The sequence below is a fragment of the Rhinoderma darwinii genome, chromosome 6 (assembly GCF_050947455.1).
Source record: "Rhinoderma darwinii isolate aRhiDar2 chromosome 6, aRhiDar2.hap1, whole genome shotgun sequence".
NCBI classification, from domain to species: Eukaryota; Metazoa; Chordata; class Amphibia; order Anura; family Rhinodermatidae; genus Rhinoderma; species Rhinoderma darwinii.
The window spans coordinates 56,921,265-56,939,719 of record NC_134692.1 but is presented as its reverse complement, the minus strand read 5'-3'; the positions used below and the strand labels follow the sequence as shown (position 1 = coordinate 56,939,719).

The following is an 18,455-nucleotide window of genomic DNA, read 5'->3' as shown; positions in this document are numbered from 1 at the left end:
CGGAACTAGTAAAGCACTTTTTCCACTCCGTCTCCTGTTGACTTTTTTTTACGGTGACTGCACAGTCAGCCATCGACTATTATGGGCCGACCATACGGCTTCTGAAGAAAGCCTAGTAGAAGTGACAGGAGACAACGCGGCACTGCGCTTTCCTAGCGCCACTTTAGTCTAGCAATCAGCAGGGGGTCACCACGTCCAGACTCCCGCCAATGGAATATTGGTGGCATATTCTATTGAGGTACGATCCTTAGTGTAAAAAATAATGGTAATAATAATAAGAACCTTGCTAATAAGTATCCTACAGATGCTTGAGTGGCCCTGTAAACAAAAGACAACCAGCAGTAAACTTTCGGGCCACGTTCACACAGTGCAGTTTTTGCAAGTGTGTGTCTGTTTTGTTTTTTCCTCCCCTTTTCATGATGCCTGTGCATATTATTAGGGAAAGGCATAATATACTGGCAGATGAATCTATATCCGAAGCGTTTATATTGCTGTAATGTGTAGTATTTCTGCAATGTGCTAGTAAAGGACGCATACTTGCTCTAGGAAGTGACTGTATCATACTTTGCTCTATCAGCATTCTGCTAAAGTTAAAAATACCAAATCAATGGAGCACTTTGCCGTTACTTCAGTCATCAGTCTTGCTGGCACAGCAGGAGGCAAAGTTTTGCAGAGCTTTATGATTGCGATTGTTCTCTTTTTTTCCTCTTTCAGTCTGTTGGCATGAACTCCTTTCTTGGTTCTGTACATTATGTAAACGGAGGGCGCTGTATTGTACTCATCAATGTTCCCAGGTTTTTAGAGCAGGGGTGTAGGATTGATTTGTAAATGATGATTGCCACCTTACCCGATTATGTAAACCGACCCCTTCATGTATACCCCTCAGTACAACGTGACAATAGTCTCTATGACAGGTGTCATGGCTCTGCAGTTGTGCAGGTGTTCAAAATGCATTTCCAGGTAGGAAATAGAAAAATGAAGGTACGTTAATTTTAAAAATCTGTGCTAGACAGAAGTAAAAAGCCAACAAATCTGCCCTCGGATTGTATAGTTTACGGAGAGAGATTTGTAAAGTCTCTGTTATCTATGGGGTTTAAGAGGCCTGCAGCGGAAACCACAATAACAGGAAATGGTGATGGTGTGGTGGAGAATCTAAACTACTCTCACTGTTTAGGACTACATTAATGCTATATACTTTGTCTTCCTCCATGTTTCATTTATTTTGGGCTCTGTTGACATTGTGTTTTGGCCATAGAGCTCAGGCCCTGTTCACATTATGCTATTGCCCTCTGACACATACACTGGGAAAAGCTTCTGATGTATACCTCCAAGACTGCGATGTTTCCCTCAATATAGGCATACATTGAGATACGTCGTCTATTGGTTGTATACAGTTTACAAAATTGTGGCTGATCATTTGGCCGACAGTTGTTTTGTCAGTGGCCACCTGGTTCATTACACCAATATTTATCAGTCTAATATCCCGATTTAACATGCACATTTAGGACAGGCAAACACACGTGTTATTTCAATAGGAGAGCGGGGAATTAGACTGTAAGACACATCTGGCAGTGCTTATTTTCAGGAGAAACAAAAGGATCAGAGAAATAAAATCCATCGTTTTGGATTTTTGTTTATTCTGATTGCCGCCTTCAGCTGAGGGTCTGCCAGGCCCTATAGACATTATATGGAATGCGTCAGAATCTTCCAGCAAATATCTAGTGTCTATATCCAGCTTTACTTTAGGGTTTCTGATCAGGGAACCAACTCCGATGATTAAATCTGCCACAAAAGGGGATTTGGAAGAGGATGTTAGAACTAAAGAACTAAATTTAGCTTTTTTTTTTTTTGTATGTCATAAAGTGATATTGAGTCTTTCCATTTAATTGCAGATGGAGCAATTATCAGATGAGGAAATTGATCATGGAGCAGAAGAGGACAGTGATAAGGAGGACCAGGACCTTGATAAGATGTTTGGAGCCTGGCTAGGAGAGCTGGATAAGCTCACGCAGGTAAAAACCTTTTATCTTGAATTTGTGTATGAGCAACTAATTTAAAATATTCAAAGATGTGTTTTTTGTTTTCTTTGTATACTTTTAAAGGGGTTGTCTAGGTTGGGGGCTGTTTTTTATACTGATGACTTAGCCACAGGATAGGTCATCAGTATATGATCGATGGGGGATTGACACACAGGTCCTGCACCGATCAGCTGCCTCCGGGCGCTGGAAGCTATGCAGGGGTTGGTGCCGGAAGCAGAAGGCTCTGAGCCACTGTATAGCGGCCGTACTACAGTTCTGCTCCTATTCAAATGAATAGGCGCAGAGCTGCAGTAACCCATCACGGCCACTGTACAGTGGTCGGAGCCTTCTGCTTCCGGCACAGACCCGTCTATAGCTTACACTGCCCACGGGGACCGGAACAGATGATTGGTGCGGGGTCTGGGTATCGGACCCACGTCGATCATATACTGATGACCTATCCTGTGGATAGGTCATCAGTATAAAAAACAAACTCGAACCTGGACAGCCCCTTTAAGAAATATTTCAAGACCAATGAGTTACACAAACACAAAGGAGCTGTAGCACTCTGCAAGCGCTGAGATATATGCAAACAATGAATTATATGAGTTCATTTAAATTGCATTACTGCTGTAATTACTATACTTATACATGTAAGGTCCTTTGTACTCATTTTGTTTAAAGCGACCTCATACACGAGCTCCCTACACTTTTAGAGATGCACCTAGGCCCACAAAATGAATTCTGGGTAGGTGGGAACCAGTGTCACACAAACTGTGGCCCACGTGGCTGCACTAGTTGTCACTATGTAAACTGAGACAAACAATGTAACAAATGGATCAACTCACCGTAGTAAAGACTCATGTCTGATGTTTCTCGGCTTTTTACCTGGTTGTGTTCTATGATCTTCAATAAAGCCCTTTTTATTAAGGAGCGCTGAACTACTCTCGCTGAACAGACACCCTGACACTATAAACGATAGGAAATACATATATTTGTTTTGGGGCCCCACTCAATGACACACTGTCAGTCTTACAACATGCTGGACATACTTACCCGATCTATTGGCTGTTGTACATGCATTCTAGTATTTCACGGCCATAATAGACTTGCAACCATCACAAGTTATTTAGCCATGCCCTTTAGATCATCATTTCTGAAAGCTTTTGTGCATAAACCAGGTTAAAACTGGTATAAGTTCATAAACATATCATTTGCACTATTTTTCTTACACCACACTTTTCATTGAATTAATGTGCCCACTGTCTTGTAATGTTCCATAGCTTAAAGAACATAAACCTTTATTAAATCTTCGAGCAGTGGAGGGAATATCAACACTACTCAGTGGTTTATTAACCCCTTAAGGACACGGCCAATTTTAGCCTTGAGGACAGAGCAATTTTTTTTACATTTCCCTCTTTGCATCCCGACGCTCATAACGCTTTTATTTTTTGTACGACGTAGTTGTATGAGACTTTGTTTTTTGCGGGACGAGTTGTACTTTATGTACGTACCATTTTTTTGTACAAATACATTATCGTTTAATTCCTATAAATTTTTAATTAGATTAAAATGCAGAAAAAAAGCAGTTGTGCAGCAGTTTTAATATTTTTTTTTTTACACCATACACCGATCATCATAAATAATGTTATACATTTGTAGTACAGGTTGTTACGGTCGTGGCGATACCAAATATGTCTATATTATTTCATGTTTTGGGACTTATATTTTAAAAAGTTGATTTATTATAAAAAATGAGTATTTCTGTGTATTTTATTTACTTTTTATTTATTTATTTACCATTATTTTTTTTTTACATTCATTTAACTTTTTTTTTTAATCCCATAAAGGGATTTATCATTTTGATTTTTATTTTGTAACTGTAATGTACTGGCATAGATCTATATGCCAGTACATTAGCCTGTTACTGATTGTACACAGGCAGTTGTTAGGGCATACCTCAGTATGCCCTAACAACAGGAAATATGTTCAGACAGCCCTGGGGTCCTTCACTGGACCCTGGGCTGTCTGGCCATATGAGTTATGGGCTTTGATCGCGTCAGTTATTTTCTGTGACGCGATCAATGTGCAGTCCCCTCTCCTTGAACGCCGCGATCAGCTGTCATCGCGGCGTTCAAAGGGTTAACAGCGGAGAGAAGATGTTTCTCTTCTCTCCGCTGTCAGAGCGGGGCCGTGGCTGTGTATTACAGCCGTTGCCCCGCTCTCGATCGCACACACAGAGACGGCAGAGACGGCTGTCACACAGGACGAGTATGCTCGTCCTAATGCGCGAAGTGCTCGCGGCTCAGGACGAGCATACTCGTCCTGTGTCGGCAACCAGTTAACCGGCCCACCCCCCTGTGGTACAAGTAGGTGATTTACGGGTGGATTTGATAAATAAATTGTAACCTTAAAACCAGGTTATTCTAGCAGGTAATCTGTCATTTTTTATATACTGGCAAACTTTAACTTTGATTTGATGTAATTATGTTTTCCTTACTATGTGTTTAGAGTCTGGATACTGAAAAGCCAGAAGAACCAGTGAAGAGATCACCTCTGCGCCAGGACGCTAATCTCGCTAACTTCTCATATAGGTTTTCTATGTACAACATAAATGGTAAGTAGCAGTATCCAATAAAAAAAAAATCACATCAATCAAAAAATGTGCAGAAAGCAAAATACAGGAAGGGATTCTCACTTTCTACAGCAGATCAGCGCATGGACCTCCACTGAACTCCTGACCTATCTCTATGATATTAGTCAGATGTTTTCTGTAACTGGAGCTAGACTTTAAAGTACGACTTTGCCCATTGCACTGTGTATTAATTGTGCTATGGATATAGTTATGACATTTATAATATTCTATTTTCTGAGAGATTTTGGCAAAGAGATGGAACGTATAACCCCCTAAGTACCTTAATAACTTACAGCACAGCATCGGGTGTAACCATTTCACACCTGTTACCAACATAACCCATCTTTCGTCTCTGTTATAAATGCTTTAGGTTGTCACCATTTATACACAATACAGTATCAGAGGAAAAAATAGACTGTATTATGAGCACTCCCTTTATGGACTTTTGATGATTGAATTTTTATGTCTTTTTAGAAGCTTTAAATCAAGGGGAGACAGTGGATCTAGATGCTCTCATGGCAGATCTCTGCTCAATTGAGCAGGAACTTAGCAGCATTGGGTCCCAGTCCTCCAAGAACACCCTTAAGTCTCATGATCGTAGATCTTCCCAGAAGCCACCAGCTGGACGTACAAGCTCCAAACAGAGCAGTTTAAGAGGATTGCCTTCATCGTCAGGGAGGATAACAAAACCTTCCCACGCCAATTTTTCATTGGATGATATCACTGCACAGTTGGAGCAGGCCTCTTTAAGTATGGACGAGGCGGCTCGACAGACCGCTGTAGAAGATGCTAAGCCAGCTATAACCATCCATCATAGACGGACAGCATCAGCAGGCACAGTCAGCGATAGTGATATTCGTTCTGTTAGCAACTCTTCACGTTCCAGCATTACTTCAGCAGCCTCTAGTATGGACTCCCTGGATATTGACAAAATGACAAGACCTCAGGAGCTAGACCTGATACAAGGTCAGCCCATTTGCGAGGTAAGGCAGTTGAAAAACTATTATATATTTGTAATATTAACATCACACAGTGTTAATTAAGAAAATATTTTATATCAAATTACTTGTATGTGTCCACCAATATTTAAATTATTTTCTCCACAGAAGTTTTGACTTATTTTCTTAAAATAGTTTTTAAGTCTTACCCAGGTCATCAACCTATGGGTTTAGGTAGCTGATCAGGGCTCCAACCAGAAATATGGTCAGCACATACTTTATGTACCGTCAAAAACGACATGATACACTTTCACTATGTTAAACTTATTTTTAATTTTTCTTTTATATATGATTTACTTGAACAGCATAAATAGCGAAAAATTCACTTTCATAGTCGCCCAATAGTGAAGATGTTCAAGTGTAATAAGTGGTCTGTGGTTCCATACAGAGACGCTGCCTGTAGAGGAAAGGGCATCGTAGCACACCTGTGCAACTTTATTGGGTTCTGCCCCCTTTCTCACGTATGAGGTCCCTAGAAACATCGCACCGGTTTCTATACCCTTTCCTGGGCGCATCTCCACTTGGAATTGAACCATATGGAACCCCATAGACCAGTGTTTTTTTTTTCACTTGGACATTGCCTTCACTATTGGTTGACTATGACATTGAATTTTGACTAATGGTGCAGTATGCTGTTCACTGATGGAAAAAAGTGTAAGGCTCCTTTCACACTACCGATTAGCTCCGTCAGAGGAAGAGATGAACGAGGGTCCAAACGGAAATCATCGCTTCCTTTAGAATTTCCATTGATTTCAATGGTAATTCTTCTGTTTCAGATGCATTCCGTTTGCCTCCGTTCGCTAGGTTTCTGTTTTTTTTCACTGAAAAAAAGTGCTGCATACTGCACTTTTTCTTCTGATGCTTTCCGTTTGGACTCTCGTTCATCTCTGCCACTGACGGAAGATAGCTAAACGGAGCTTAACGATAGTGTGAACTTAGTCTAACACAATGAACGGTGGTTACCTCACAGTTTTTTGATGATATATAATGTCTAGGGGGGGGGGGGAGGAAAGAGCCCTCTTTTTGTACGGATTGAATATGTTGTTTTTCCATTTCTGTAGTTTTGATTTTTGCCAGCACATACTAACCTTTGAAAACTAAATCACGGAACTTTTTAAAGCCCTTCCCCATTCTGCCTGGAAACGCCCCTAAAACAGTCTGTTACACAGGACTATCCTGCAAAAATTGGGACTGTTGGTAACTATGCCAGTAGAATATGACAAAGTTTAACCTTACCACTAAAGTATCCTATGTAAGACCAATATTCTTTCTCCTTTTCGAGTCTCCTTTAATGAATCACCATGTGGTAGGCGTCATATTATATATCTTGGCGCAGTCACGGTCTCGATGACAATGCTGAATCATATAGTTCTGTCAAACAGAGTTTGGTCAATTTATCATGCTCGCTTGTTGCCTTGCTGTGTCCAAAATAGACCATTGCTTTAAGGCCAGGATCACACATACACACGGTTTGGATGCAGTTTTCGGCTCCGTTTTTTGTTAGACACAGAAGTGGACACAAAAGAAAGGAGATGCATCAGTCTTTTCTTCCTTTTGAATCCACTTCTGGCATTGACTCAAAAAGGCGCAACAAAAATTGCATCAGTGTGTGAGATCCTGGCTAAAGGGGTTGCCCAGGATAGGAAAAAAAGGGTTTGCTTATTTTCCACAAATAGTAGTGTTTTGTATTGCAGCTCATCCTCAGTCAAGTCAACGGTGCTGAGCTGCAATGCCAGGCACAGCCCACTGACAAGATTGGCGCTGTCAATGAAACAAAAAAAAAAAGCAGACCCTCTTTTCTAATCCTGAACAACCCCTTTCATGAATATATAATTGTAATAAATAAAATACTACCAGGAACAAGTAGAGGGTGAAAAGTAGACGCCCTGTTTATATATTTAGCTAAACGTAGCTCTGTGAGTCATGGTAAACCAGGTTCTTGGGACTTTTATTCCACAAATTGTGGAGGTGGGTGAAGGAAATATTACTGCGTTATTGAGCATAATGAAAATAACTGCAGCCTTTAAATCATAGGGAATACAGAATCCATCCGTGGAAATCTATATCCTTGTAATAAACTAGACCACTGAATGAGACATCACTATCATTCGAAGATGCAGATTTGGTCACCAAGCGTTTCTGTATTTTTTTTGTTTTTTTACTCCCCCCTAAGTAACTTCATTTGGTTTGTATACTTCTCATGACTTTGAGTTGGCAAAGCTTCAATTCCAATTATCCCTTGCTGTATTGATGGCATTGCAGTTGGCAGTTTCCCAATCTTTTCTAGCCATGTGACAGCGCTCTGTATTCATGGACAGAGCACCGGCATCTTGGGCAGCTAGAAGTTTTTCTTTTTAGACAAGAGCGTCTCTTTTTTTTTTCTATTTAATCCCACTTTTCTTCAGCATTAAGATTTCGGCCCTTGGGTGAAAGTGACAGCGTGTTCATGCAGCATTGTATTATCGAAGGACATGTTCTACTCCTCTTTGGCAGTCCTGAGAACAAATTGTCTACCTTACGAATATAATTTGCTTTCGACATCCTAGAATGAAAGCCTTTTTGTTTAGCCTTGTGAGAGAGGCTGTTTTTTGCATTTTTTGTTTTTTTCTGAGTGTCCATTTGTCTGGAGGGCTGAATGTGTTTTCGTGGATTATTGGTAGCCACCCTTAAATTGTAGGCTTGTTGCATGCAAGTCATTTGAGTCACTTAATTCTGGATACATTTCATCTATTCGAACCCACAACCCAAATAAAACCTCAGATTTTATTCCTAACAATTTTACAAATTCCAATTTTATTAGTACCAGTATTTAATATTTGAATGTAATTGTTATTAGAGCTCAAATGTTATTTCTGTAGAATCACTTACATGATAATGTGATCCAGCCCCCTATTAACAAGATGTATGTAATATGTCGTGACTTTAAACCCTTGCCGCGACTAGAAAATAAGAGCTAAAGCTTAGATCTTAAGATCATTAAAGCCCGAAATCTTATCTTACACGTGGTACCAAAACTCTGGCTGCAATAGTTGGGGTGCAGTGCTCATTTTAAGTCAGGGACCAGGATAAAAAGTTCTACTTACTGGTTTTGTGTGTCTGTTAGGAAGGGCTGGGGAAGCTGTAATTGAGAGAGATAACAGCCTGTTACTGTAATATACAGCCTCATACAGCATTCCGGCGATCCCATGGGGGTGATACAGTAACTTTTCTTCATGATATCACCAGGGACGGGGGGGGGGTATATACCTTTACCGATCATCGAGGATATGTGCTCTGTTACTTTTAGGGGGAATTTTTTTCCTACTAAAGGGGGTGAGAAGATGAGCAGTTTCTCAACTAATCACCCCAAGTATGGTCAGACTATTATCGACTGTGTGACTTTAACCTGGGTTTTCACGCAGCGGTTTTGGTGCGTTTCTTGCCTGCGATTACAGATCAATCACCGCAAAATGTTGCTTTTTTGCCGCAATTTTGTGGTAATTGTGGTTAAAAAGCGCACCAAAACCGCAGCATGAAAACCTAGCCTAAATGTATACCGACATTTGAATCAGAGATTTTTGGTCTATTCCGTTCTGGTGATTATGTGAAGATATGTGCATGCAGACATAGGCATAAGTGGCATGTATGAACTCTGCCTGTCTTGCCCTGTTCATTTTAGTACGTCTAAGGGCTTATTCAGATGAACGTGTGTCAAATCGGCCGTGAAAACTGTCCGTTTTTCACGGCTGACATGCACCCGTCCAGGACCCATTTTCACTGATCCCTCATAGACTTGAGTCTATTGAGGGAAACCTGTGAAAACGGATAAAAATGGGATTACTTGTTTCTGCATTGCTGCATTCCAAGAGCCGTAATTTTTTTATTTTTCCATAGATGTAGCCATATGTGGGCTTGTTTTTTGCAGGACAAGGTGCAGTTTTCATTAGTACTATTTTGGGGTACATGGGACTTACTGATTAACTTTCATAATTTTTTTTTTGGGGGGGGGTGAAAAAAAGAGGAATTTTCCCCCAAAACATTTCTACGCCATCCACCTGGTGGTTTAGTTAATGAGTTTGAGTTGTTGCGGCGATTATATATATATATTTTTATTTATTTTTTTTTACACTTTTACAAAATAAATCTACTTTTTATGGAAAAGTGGTTTTATTTTATTTTTATTGTGATCTTTATTTTATTTCTATTATTTTTTTTTAAACCGTTAAATAAAGTTTAAGTCCCACTAGGGGACTTCACAATGCAATCATCTGATCGCAGCTAGAATTCTTTGGTCTAATTAGTATACCAAAGAATTATTACCGGTCAGTGTTAAACTGACAGGCAATCTATTAGACCATGCCCTCGACTGCCATGGTAACCCATTAGCGCCTCACGATCACGTCGCGGGTGTGCCGATGGGGTAACAGAGGGAGCTTCCTCCCTCTATCAAACACCTTAGATGCCATGGGGCTATTGACTGTGACATCTAAGGGGTTAAACTGCCACAAACGGAGTACTTTCCGATTCCGGCAGTTGCGGCAGGAGCTTGGCTGTGTATAACAGCTGTCCACTAGACTGTGGACTGACTGGCGGCAGCGTTGACACTAGACTGTGGACTGACTGGCGGCAGCGTTGACACTAGACTGTGGACTGACTGGCCGTAGTGTTTATACTAAACTGTGAAACCGTTGGCAGCGTTTGCAGGAAGTGATGTGCTTTACATTCTGGCTGCAGCCGACACTAGAGGGAAGGTAGGAGGCACAGTATGCAGTAAGCTTCCATGCTTCCTCTGGTGATAGCATAGACCACGTATTTCTTAAATATTCTCTAATGTTTTTCAACTTTATCTTCTCATACTTTCCACCTCACAAATTTTGTTTCTACAGATGGAAAAATCTTGTTCAGTCACTAAATTCCTGGTTGTCACCAGCTAAAAAATGTGACTTTCCAGAATGACTTGTTAAAACGGGTCTAAAAATCGGCATCAATCAGGAACACGTGCCTTCTTCTTAGACATGACCGTTCGGAAATCTTTGTTTTATGTGCAACATAAATGAGACCGTAAAAACTTGTAATACTATAAAACGGTCATCTGGCTCCCAATGTTGCATTACTGACTGGAGATTGTGCCACTTCACCCCTCCTGTCTATATACATTTATTGTGGTAATTGAGGCATATTTGACAACTGCTGAATTTCACGGTCCATGCTCAGTGCTGAAGGTTTGTTTTTGATAGGATTGTAAATCACTGCTTTTTCAGTCGTGTTTTTTGCTTTGTATTTTACTTTATATTTACTTGTTTTAAACTTAAATGCACAAAAATTTGTAAGCTACAGCAAATTAAAACATAATGAACTATATTATGATACTATCTTCAAGCTACAGAAGTGGGATGACATTCTTTGGAGTTTAACTTGAAATTCCTCTATTGAGTCACCGTTTGGGAAAACCAGGGCAAGCATAAGGGTAATGCTTAAAGTCCCAGCTGGACAACCGCTTTAGCGGCCCTGGCGATCAGCTGTTATCCTGAGCAGGAGCGGATCTTCGCAACAGGTATCCACTCTGGCTCATGGAGGGAGGTCCCGATCCGGAAGCCACGTACATCTATCATGCAATAGGATGTACGAACAAGGGTTGTCCAGTTAAAAAAAAAAAAAAATCCCTTTAATAAATAAAAACATCTAACAACTCTATTCAGTTTAAACTTATGATTAAAATAAAATAATGTTAGATTTATATTACCCTTTCGATGCCGTGACATTTTTTCACACTTTTGACACAAATAAAACCTGAATTATAAAAATAAAAAATCATATTATACTCTCATATTTTATAAAACATTGTAAAAACACCACCTAGCACTTTACATTCAAGGCCGCCATCATGCAATTTTTGACCGTTGAAATCGTCCATGTGACATCAGTTTTTTTGTTTGTTTTTTAATGGCCGTCACTTGGCTGCATGTATTTCTATGGGGCTATTCACACAGCCATTGTTTTAACGGACCATGTGAATGTCTCGTGAAAAAAAATAGGACATATCCTATTTTTATCCGTTTTCACAGGTTTCCCTCAATAGACTATTTTCGGCAGCATATGGGGGCATCTGTGTGGGCATTATATTGTATGGGGGAACTAGTTTTTAAATTGATACAATCAGGCGATGAATGAGCGTTTGCTCGTTCATAGGCTGATCGTTGCCCTGTTTACATAGGGCAATTATCGGGAGCGAGGGTTCTGCGAACGCTCGTTTGCACCAAAAATTGGCTGGTTTTTAGTGTGCAAACGTAGGAAAACATATAAAACCTTTACATACTTGGTATCCCCTTAATTGTACTGACCCATAGAATAAAGGTAGCATAGGGAACGGCGTAAATTTAAACCGCGAAAAACAATCTTGGATTAGCTGGAGTTTTTTTCAATTCCTTCCTAAAAAAAAAAAGTCAATAAAAGTTATTCAATATATTATATGCACTTAAATATGGTGCAATTAAAAAAATACAACTCGTCCCGCAAAAAACGAGCCCTCATACGGCTTTGTCGACTGAAAAAGAAAAAAAAGTTATGACTCTTGGAATGCGACAGTGAAAAAACGAAAGATAATCCTTGGTCGTTAAGAGGTTAACAAAGGCACCAAAGTGCTTGACTGGGCATTGTGCCCCTTTGGCGCTATATTGACCACTGAATGGCCCTTTTCACACAATGTTTTTTTCATATAACCAAAGACATTTGGGGCCTTACGCTATTGTTTACTTCAAGCAAAAATGTATACGTAAAGCACTTCTGTTTTATTGTAATTGTGAGAGAAGACATTCGGGGGTCTGGCCTAAATTAAGCGTTTCTAAAGCTCTGCCCGTGGTCTGTTATGGGCAGCTAACATTACATTATTCTACACATATGTTGTACTATGGTATTTCCTAGCTCAAAAATAAGTTCGGATTTAGTAATTGTAGGTTTCCGTAGTCTGCTGACATCTACTCCTTGTGGGGTAGTTCTTAGAAAATAATTTTCTTGGAAACTCATGCGAGGAATTGTTTAAGGGGATTGAAGTTTTCTTTATTTTGTTAATGAAGTTCTAGTCAAATTTTGTAAAAGATCTTTGTAGAATATTCATGTGTTTTCCATTACACATGATTGTACATCAAGTTTAACTATTCTTAACTATATTTAACTGGGCCTAAAATTTGTACATTGAAATTCACCAAAATAGAATCTGAAAATGTTGTAAAAATCCTTTTCCCTTTTAGTTTCTGTCTTCTAACCCATGATTGTGTAATCCCTGAAGTAGTCTTTGTTAGATTTGTTTGAAACCACAAACCCTGCTGTAGGCAATTCAATTGATCTTTTTGTCCAGTCCACAGCTTTCTTATTTAACGGGTGTTCTTTTGATGTGAACTATTAGGTTATCTAAGCTTGTGAAGGAGACCGTTTAATGTGATCCTCTCATGATACAGATACTCTGAGGTCCTTTTACACCAGCCAATTTTTGGTGCAAACGAGCGTTCGCAGAACGCTCGCTCCCGATATTTGCCCTATGTAAACAGGGCAACGATCAGCCTAGGAACGAGCAAACGCTCATTCATCGCCTGATTGTATCAATTTAAAAACTAGTTCCCCCATACAGCGTAATTCCCCCATACAATATAATGCCCACACAGATGCCCCCATATGCTGCCGAAAATACAATCGTTGTCGGCAGCAGATCTGTTCTGCCGACATTATACAAATGTATGGGGATGAGCGAACAGAGTAACGAGCGCTCGTCCCCATACTAGCTCCTTGTGAAAGGAGCAAACGATCGCCGATTAATGAGCGCTCTCTTTGATCGGCGCTCGTTTACACGGCCCACATTGGGCCCTGTAAAAGTACACTAAGGGTAGGTGCACACGAGGTGGATTAGCTGCGTATTTTCCGCAGCGGATTTCTTGCGGAAAATCCACAGCATATTACAGTAGCAGCAAACTGGATGAGATGTAAGCAAAACTCATACACACACTGTGAGAATTATTTTCTGTATATTTTTTTGCACAATCTGCAGCATGTAAATTTTTCTTGCGAAAACGCTGCAGAATTTCCACACACAAAATCTGGCCGAAAATTCGGTAGTGTTTACGTTGTGTGTGAACATACCCTAAAGAGGATTTGTCACTTATTCTGACATGTCTATTGTAGTAAATAGATTCCCCATGAAATAACAATTTCGGAACATATATACATTGAACACTGCGAGTTGCCATTCCTCTGTTATTCCGCCGCTCATTAGTGCAGCGCCGGCCGCATCACACATACCTCCCAACCGTCCCGGATTCAGCGGGACAGTCCCGGATTCCAGGTGGTGTCCCGCTGTCAACTGTATCTGCGTACTCAGGATGCAGATACAGTTGAACCCAATGCTGAGGCAGGGAACCATCAGCTCCCTGCTTCAAAATTCGTTCAGAGCAGAGGGAGCTCCTCCGTTCGCCAAGTATACACCCCGGCACAGCGTTACTTTAAGTGCTGGGCTCGGGGATACCTTTGACGTGATTGTCGATATATGATTAAGCGGAATCCCCGTTGCCGATGATCTGGCTGGGGATTCCGCTCAAGGAGTAGCCACTGAAGTCACTGTCCATATATGGACAGTGACATCAGGGCTTCCCTTTAGGAGCGGAATCCCCGGCCTATGCTATGGCTAGGAATTTCTAGAGGGAGTCCCAATGGCGCTATCTACAGGGGGCGGCGCTATTTTCAAGGGAGGTGTGGCACTATCAACATGGACACTGTGGCACTATATAGGGGCACGATCTACATAGGCATGATCTACAAGGGCACTGACACTTTATATGTGGGCACTGGCACTAGGGGCATCTGTGTGGGCATACTACTGTATGGGAGCATCGGTGTGGGCATACTACCGTATGGGGGCATCTGTGTGGGCAAACTACCGTATGGGGGCATCTGTGTGGGCGTACTGCTGTATGGGAGCATCTGTGTGGGCATACTGCTGTAAGGGGGCATTCTACTGTATGGGGGCATCTGTGGGCATGCTACTGTATGGGGGCATCTGTGTGGGCATGCTACTGTATGGGGGCATCTGTGTGGGCATACTTCTGTATAGGGGCATCTGTGTGGGCATATTACTGTATGGGGGCAGCTATTTTGCATTATACTGTGTGGGAGGCACCATGATACTGTATGGTCTGAACTGGGTGTGGGGAAAATGAGAAGGGGGAATACTCCTTTGATTGCATCACTGGGAATCCATGTGACGTGATCGAGGGAGATACTATATATGGGCAAACAGCCCAAGGTCCATTTGAGGACCCCAGAGCTGTCTGACCATATTTTCTGTTCGGGCATACTTAGGTATGTCCTAACAGCTGCCTGTGTACTATCAGTACACAGGCTAATGTACTGGCATATAGATATATACCAGTACATTAAAGGGGTTTTCTTATGAGGGACATTTATGACTTTTCCACAGGATATGTCATAAATGCTAGATATATGCGAGTCCCACCTAGAATGGCACCCACTAATCCCCGTATCCCATCTTCTTCCTGGTTGTATGGTCGGGAGTTACAAAAACAGCGCAGCTCGCTGAGCTACACTGTTTCCGTAAGTCACATAGTAGTCAATCGCAGTTAAGGAAGCAGCGTAGCATGCAAGGTACGCTGTTTCTGTATCTACTATTCAGTTCTATGGGACTTACGGAAACAGCGTAATTGATGGTCCGAATTCACCTGCTTCTGCCGCAACACAGAGCGGCAGAACAGGGTTTAGGGGGCCCCATTCTAGAGAAAGGTGCGGGTCCCAGAGGTGGGACCCGCATCTATCTGACATTTATGACATATCCTGTGGATATGTCATAAATGTCCCTCATGGGAAAACCCCTTTAACCCCTTCCCGCTCCTCGACATACTATTATATCATAAGTGCATCGTCCATGACATAATAGTATGTCCTGCATGAAACACAATGCCATTTGCGCCGGTCGCCTTCATGAGCTGTGATAACTGCTAACTCCAACAGCAGGCTATCACAGCTCAGTGTGCAGGGACCGATCGCGGTGGTCCCCGCCGATTATCTGCTTAGAAGCCGCGTTCAATAGCGATCACGGCTTCTTAGGGGTTAAACCACCATTGACGGCCCGCTACATGATAGCGGGCGGCGATGGCTGCTATGGCAACCAGAGGCCTAACAATGGCCTCCAGCTATGTCATCTACGGAAGCCTAGTGGGTCCCTACAAAGTCAGGACCCACTATGAATGCTGTCAGCAAGTAGCAGACAGCTCTAGTACACTGCACTATGCATGTAGTGCAGTGTATTAGAATTGCGATCAGGGCCTCCTGCCCTCAAGTCCCCTAGTGGGACAAAGTAAAAAAGTTAAAAAAAAAGTTGTCAAAATAATTAAAAAAAATGTTTCAAAGTAATAAAAGTAAAAATCCCACTTTTTCCCTGATCAGTCCTTTATTAGAATTTTTTTAAATAAACAAACTATACATAATTGGTATCGCCGCGTCCGTAATGGCCTGAACTACAAAAGTATTTATTTAGTTATTTATCCCGCTCGGTGAACGCCATAAAAGAAAATAATAATAAACCATACCAGAATCAAATTTTTTTTGGTCACTTTACCTCCCCAAAAATTGTATAAAAGTAGATCTAAAAGTTGCATGTACCTGAAAATGGTACTGATCGAAACTCCTATTCGTTACGCAAAAAACAAGTCCTCACATGTCTTTCTTGATGGAAAAATAAAAAAGTTATGGCTCTTAGAATATGGCAACATAATAAGTAAATGATCTTTTATTAAAAGTATTTTTATTGTGCAAACGCCATAAGACATAAACAAACTATAAATATATGGTATCGCCGTAATCGTATCACCCCGCAGAATAAAGTGAATGTCATTTATAGCGCACGGCGAAGGCTGTAAAAAAAGGGAATAAAAAACAATAGTAGAATTGCTGTTTTTTAATCACCACGCCTCTTAAAATATAGAATAAAAACGGATCAAAAAGTTGCCTGCACCCCATGAAAACTACAATGAATTCCTCAAGGGGTCTAATTTCCAAAATGGTTTCACTTTTAAGGGGTTTTCTCTGTTCTAGTACCTCAGAAGCTCTGCAAATGCGACATGGCGCCCAGAAATCAATCCTGCAAAATCTACATGCCAAATAGCACTCCTACCTTTCCGAGCCCTGCCGTTTGTCCAACCAGCAGTTTATGACCACATATGGGGTATTGCCGTAATAGGGAGAAATTACTTTACAAATGTTGGGGTGCTTGTTCTCCTTATTCCTTTTCAAAATTAAAAATGTGTACCTTTTATCTGAAAAATTTGAATTTCAATTGCACAGCCTAATTCCAGAAAACGCAGCAAAAAAACCTGTGGGTTCTAAATGCCCATTATACCCCTCGATAAGTTCCTTGAGGGGTGTAGTTTGCCAAATAGGGTCACTTTTGGGGGGTTTCCACTGTTTTGGCACCACAAGACCTCTTCACACCGGACATGGTGCCTAATAAAAAGGAGGCCTCAAAATCCCCTAGGTGCTCCTTTGCTTCGGAGGCCGCTGCTTCAGTCCATTAGCACACTAAGGCCACATGTAGGATATTTCTCTAAACTGAAGAATCTGGGCAATAAGTATTGAGTTGCGTTTCTCTGGTAAAACCTTCTGTTTTACAGAAATTTTTTTTGAATAAAAAGTATTTTCTGGCAAAAAAGAAATTTGTAAATTTCACCTGTACTTTGCTTTAAATACCTGTGAAACACCTAAAGGGTTAATAAACTTTCTAAATGCGGTTTTTAATACTTTGAGGGGTCTAGTTTCTAAAATGGGGTATTTTATGGGTGTTTCTAATATATATAGGCCCCTCAAAGCCACTTCAGAACTGAACTGCTACCTTAAAAAGGGGGCTTTTGACATTTTATTCAAAATATGAGAAAGACTTATGATCTAAGGCTTGTAGTGTCCTAGAAAAATAAAAATGTTCAAAAAATGATGGCAACATGTATAGTAGACATATGGGAAATGTGAACTAGTAATTATTTTGGGTGGTAAACCCCACGTCTTACAAGCAGATACATTTAAATTTAGAAAAATGATATTTTTAACACATTTCCTCAAAATTTTGCTATTTTTCACAAATAAACCCTGAATATATCGACCAAATTTTACCATTAACATAAAGCCCAATGTCTCACGAGAAAATAATCTCAATCATTTGAATAGGTATAGGCATTCCTCAGTTATTACCACATAAAGTGAAATATGTCGGATTTGAAAAATGGGCTCTGAGCCTTTAGGCCAAAACTAGGCTGCGTCCTTGAGGGGTTAAAGTTTAAAAATAAAAAACGTAAAAAGAAATAAAGTAATGTTAACTATATTTAAAAAAAAAGTTTTTTTTTACAATAAACAATGTAATAACCTGCACAACAAATTAATAGCGTCATTTATGATGTGTACGCTGTAAAAAATGAATAAAATGAGAACCGCTTTCTTTCAATTATTAATGAGGCACGAGGTGTTATGAACTTTGAACCACCATGTGCCTCACATTAATAGTAATTAACCCCATCATGTACCTCACACATTAACCCAATGTTGTCCATTATGACTGAGAAACATGATGGGGTTAATTACTATTAATGTGCGGCGCATAAAGGTTCAAAATTCATCACACCACGCGCCTCACATCAGAAAATGGAAGAACTTTTTTTTTTTTATTGGCAAAGTATCGTTTTGGTATCGAGAATCGCGATACAACACAAAGTATTGGTATCGAAGTCCAAATATTGGCATCGTGACAACCCTAGTTCACACGGGTCAAATACTGACTTA

The 18,455-nt window shown here is 40.6% G+C and overlaps 1 protein-coding gene across 4 annotated transcripts in view; it reads left to right on the top strand.

Annotated features, from left to right (window-relative positions):
- The window catches only part of RAPH1 (Ras association (RalGDS/AF-6) and pleckstrin homology domains 1), a 137,640-nt gene that overhangs the window by 77,735 nt on the left and 41,450 nt on the right, over positions 1 to 18,455 (top strand). For all 4 annotated transcript variants that reach the window (XM_075829833.1, XM_075829830.1, XM_075829831.1 and 1 more), the window contains exons 2-4: positions 1,893 to 2,012; positions 4,530 to 4,635; positions 5,128 to 5,636. In XM_075829833.1, the coding sequence (XP_075685948.1) occupies positions 1,893 to 2,012; positions 4,530 to 4,635; positions 5,128 to 5,636 (735 nt within the window). The remainder of the gene's footprint in view (positions 1 to 1,892; positions 2,013 to 4,529; positions 4,636 to 5,127; positions 5,637 to 18,455) is intronic.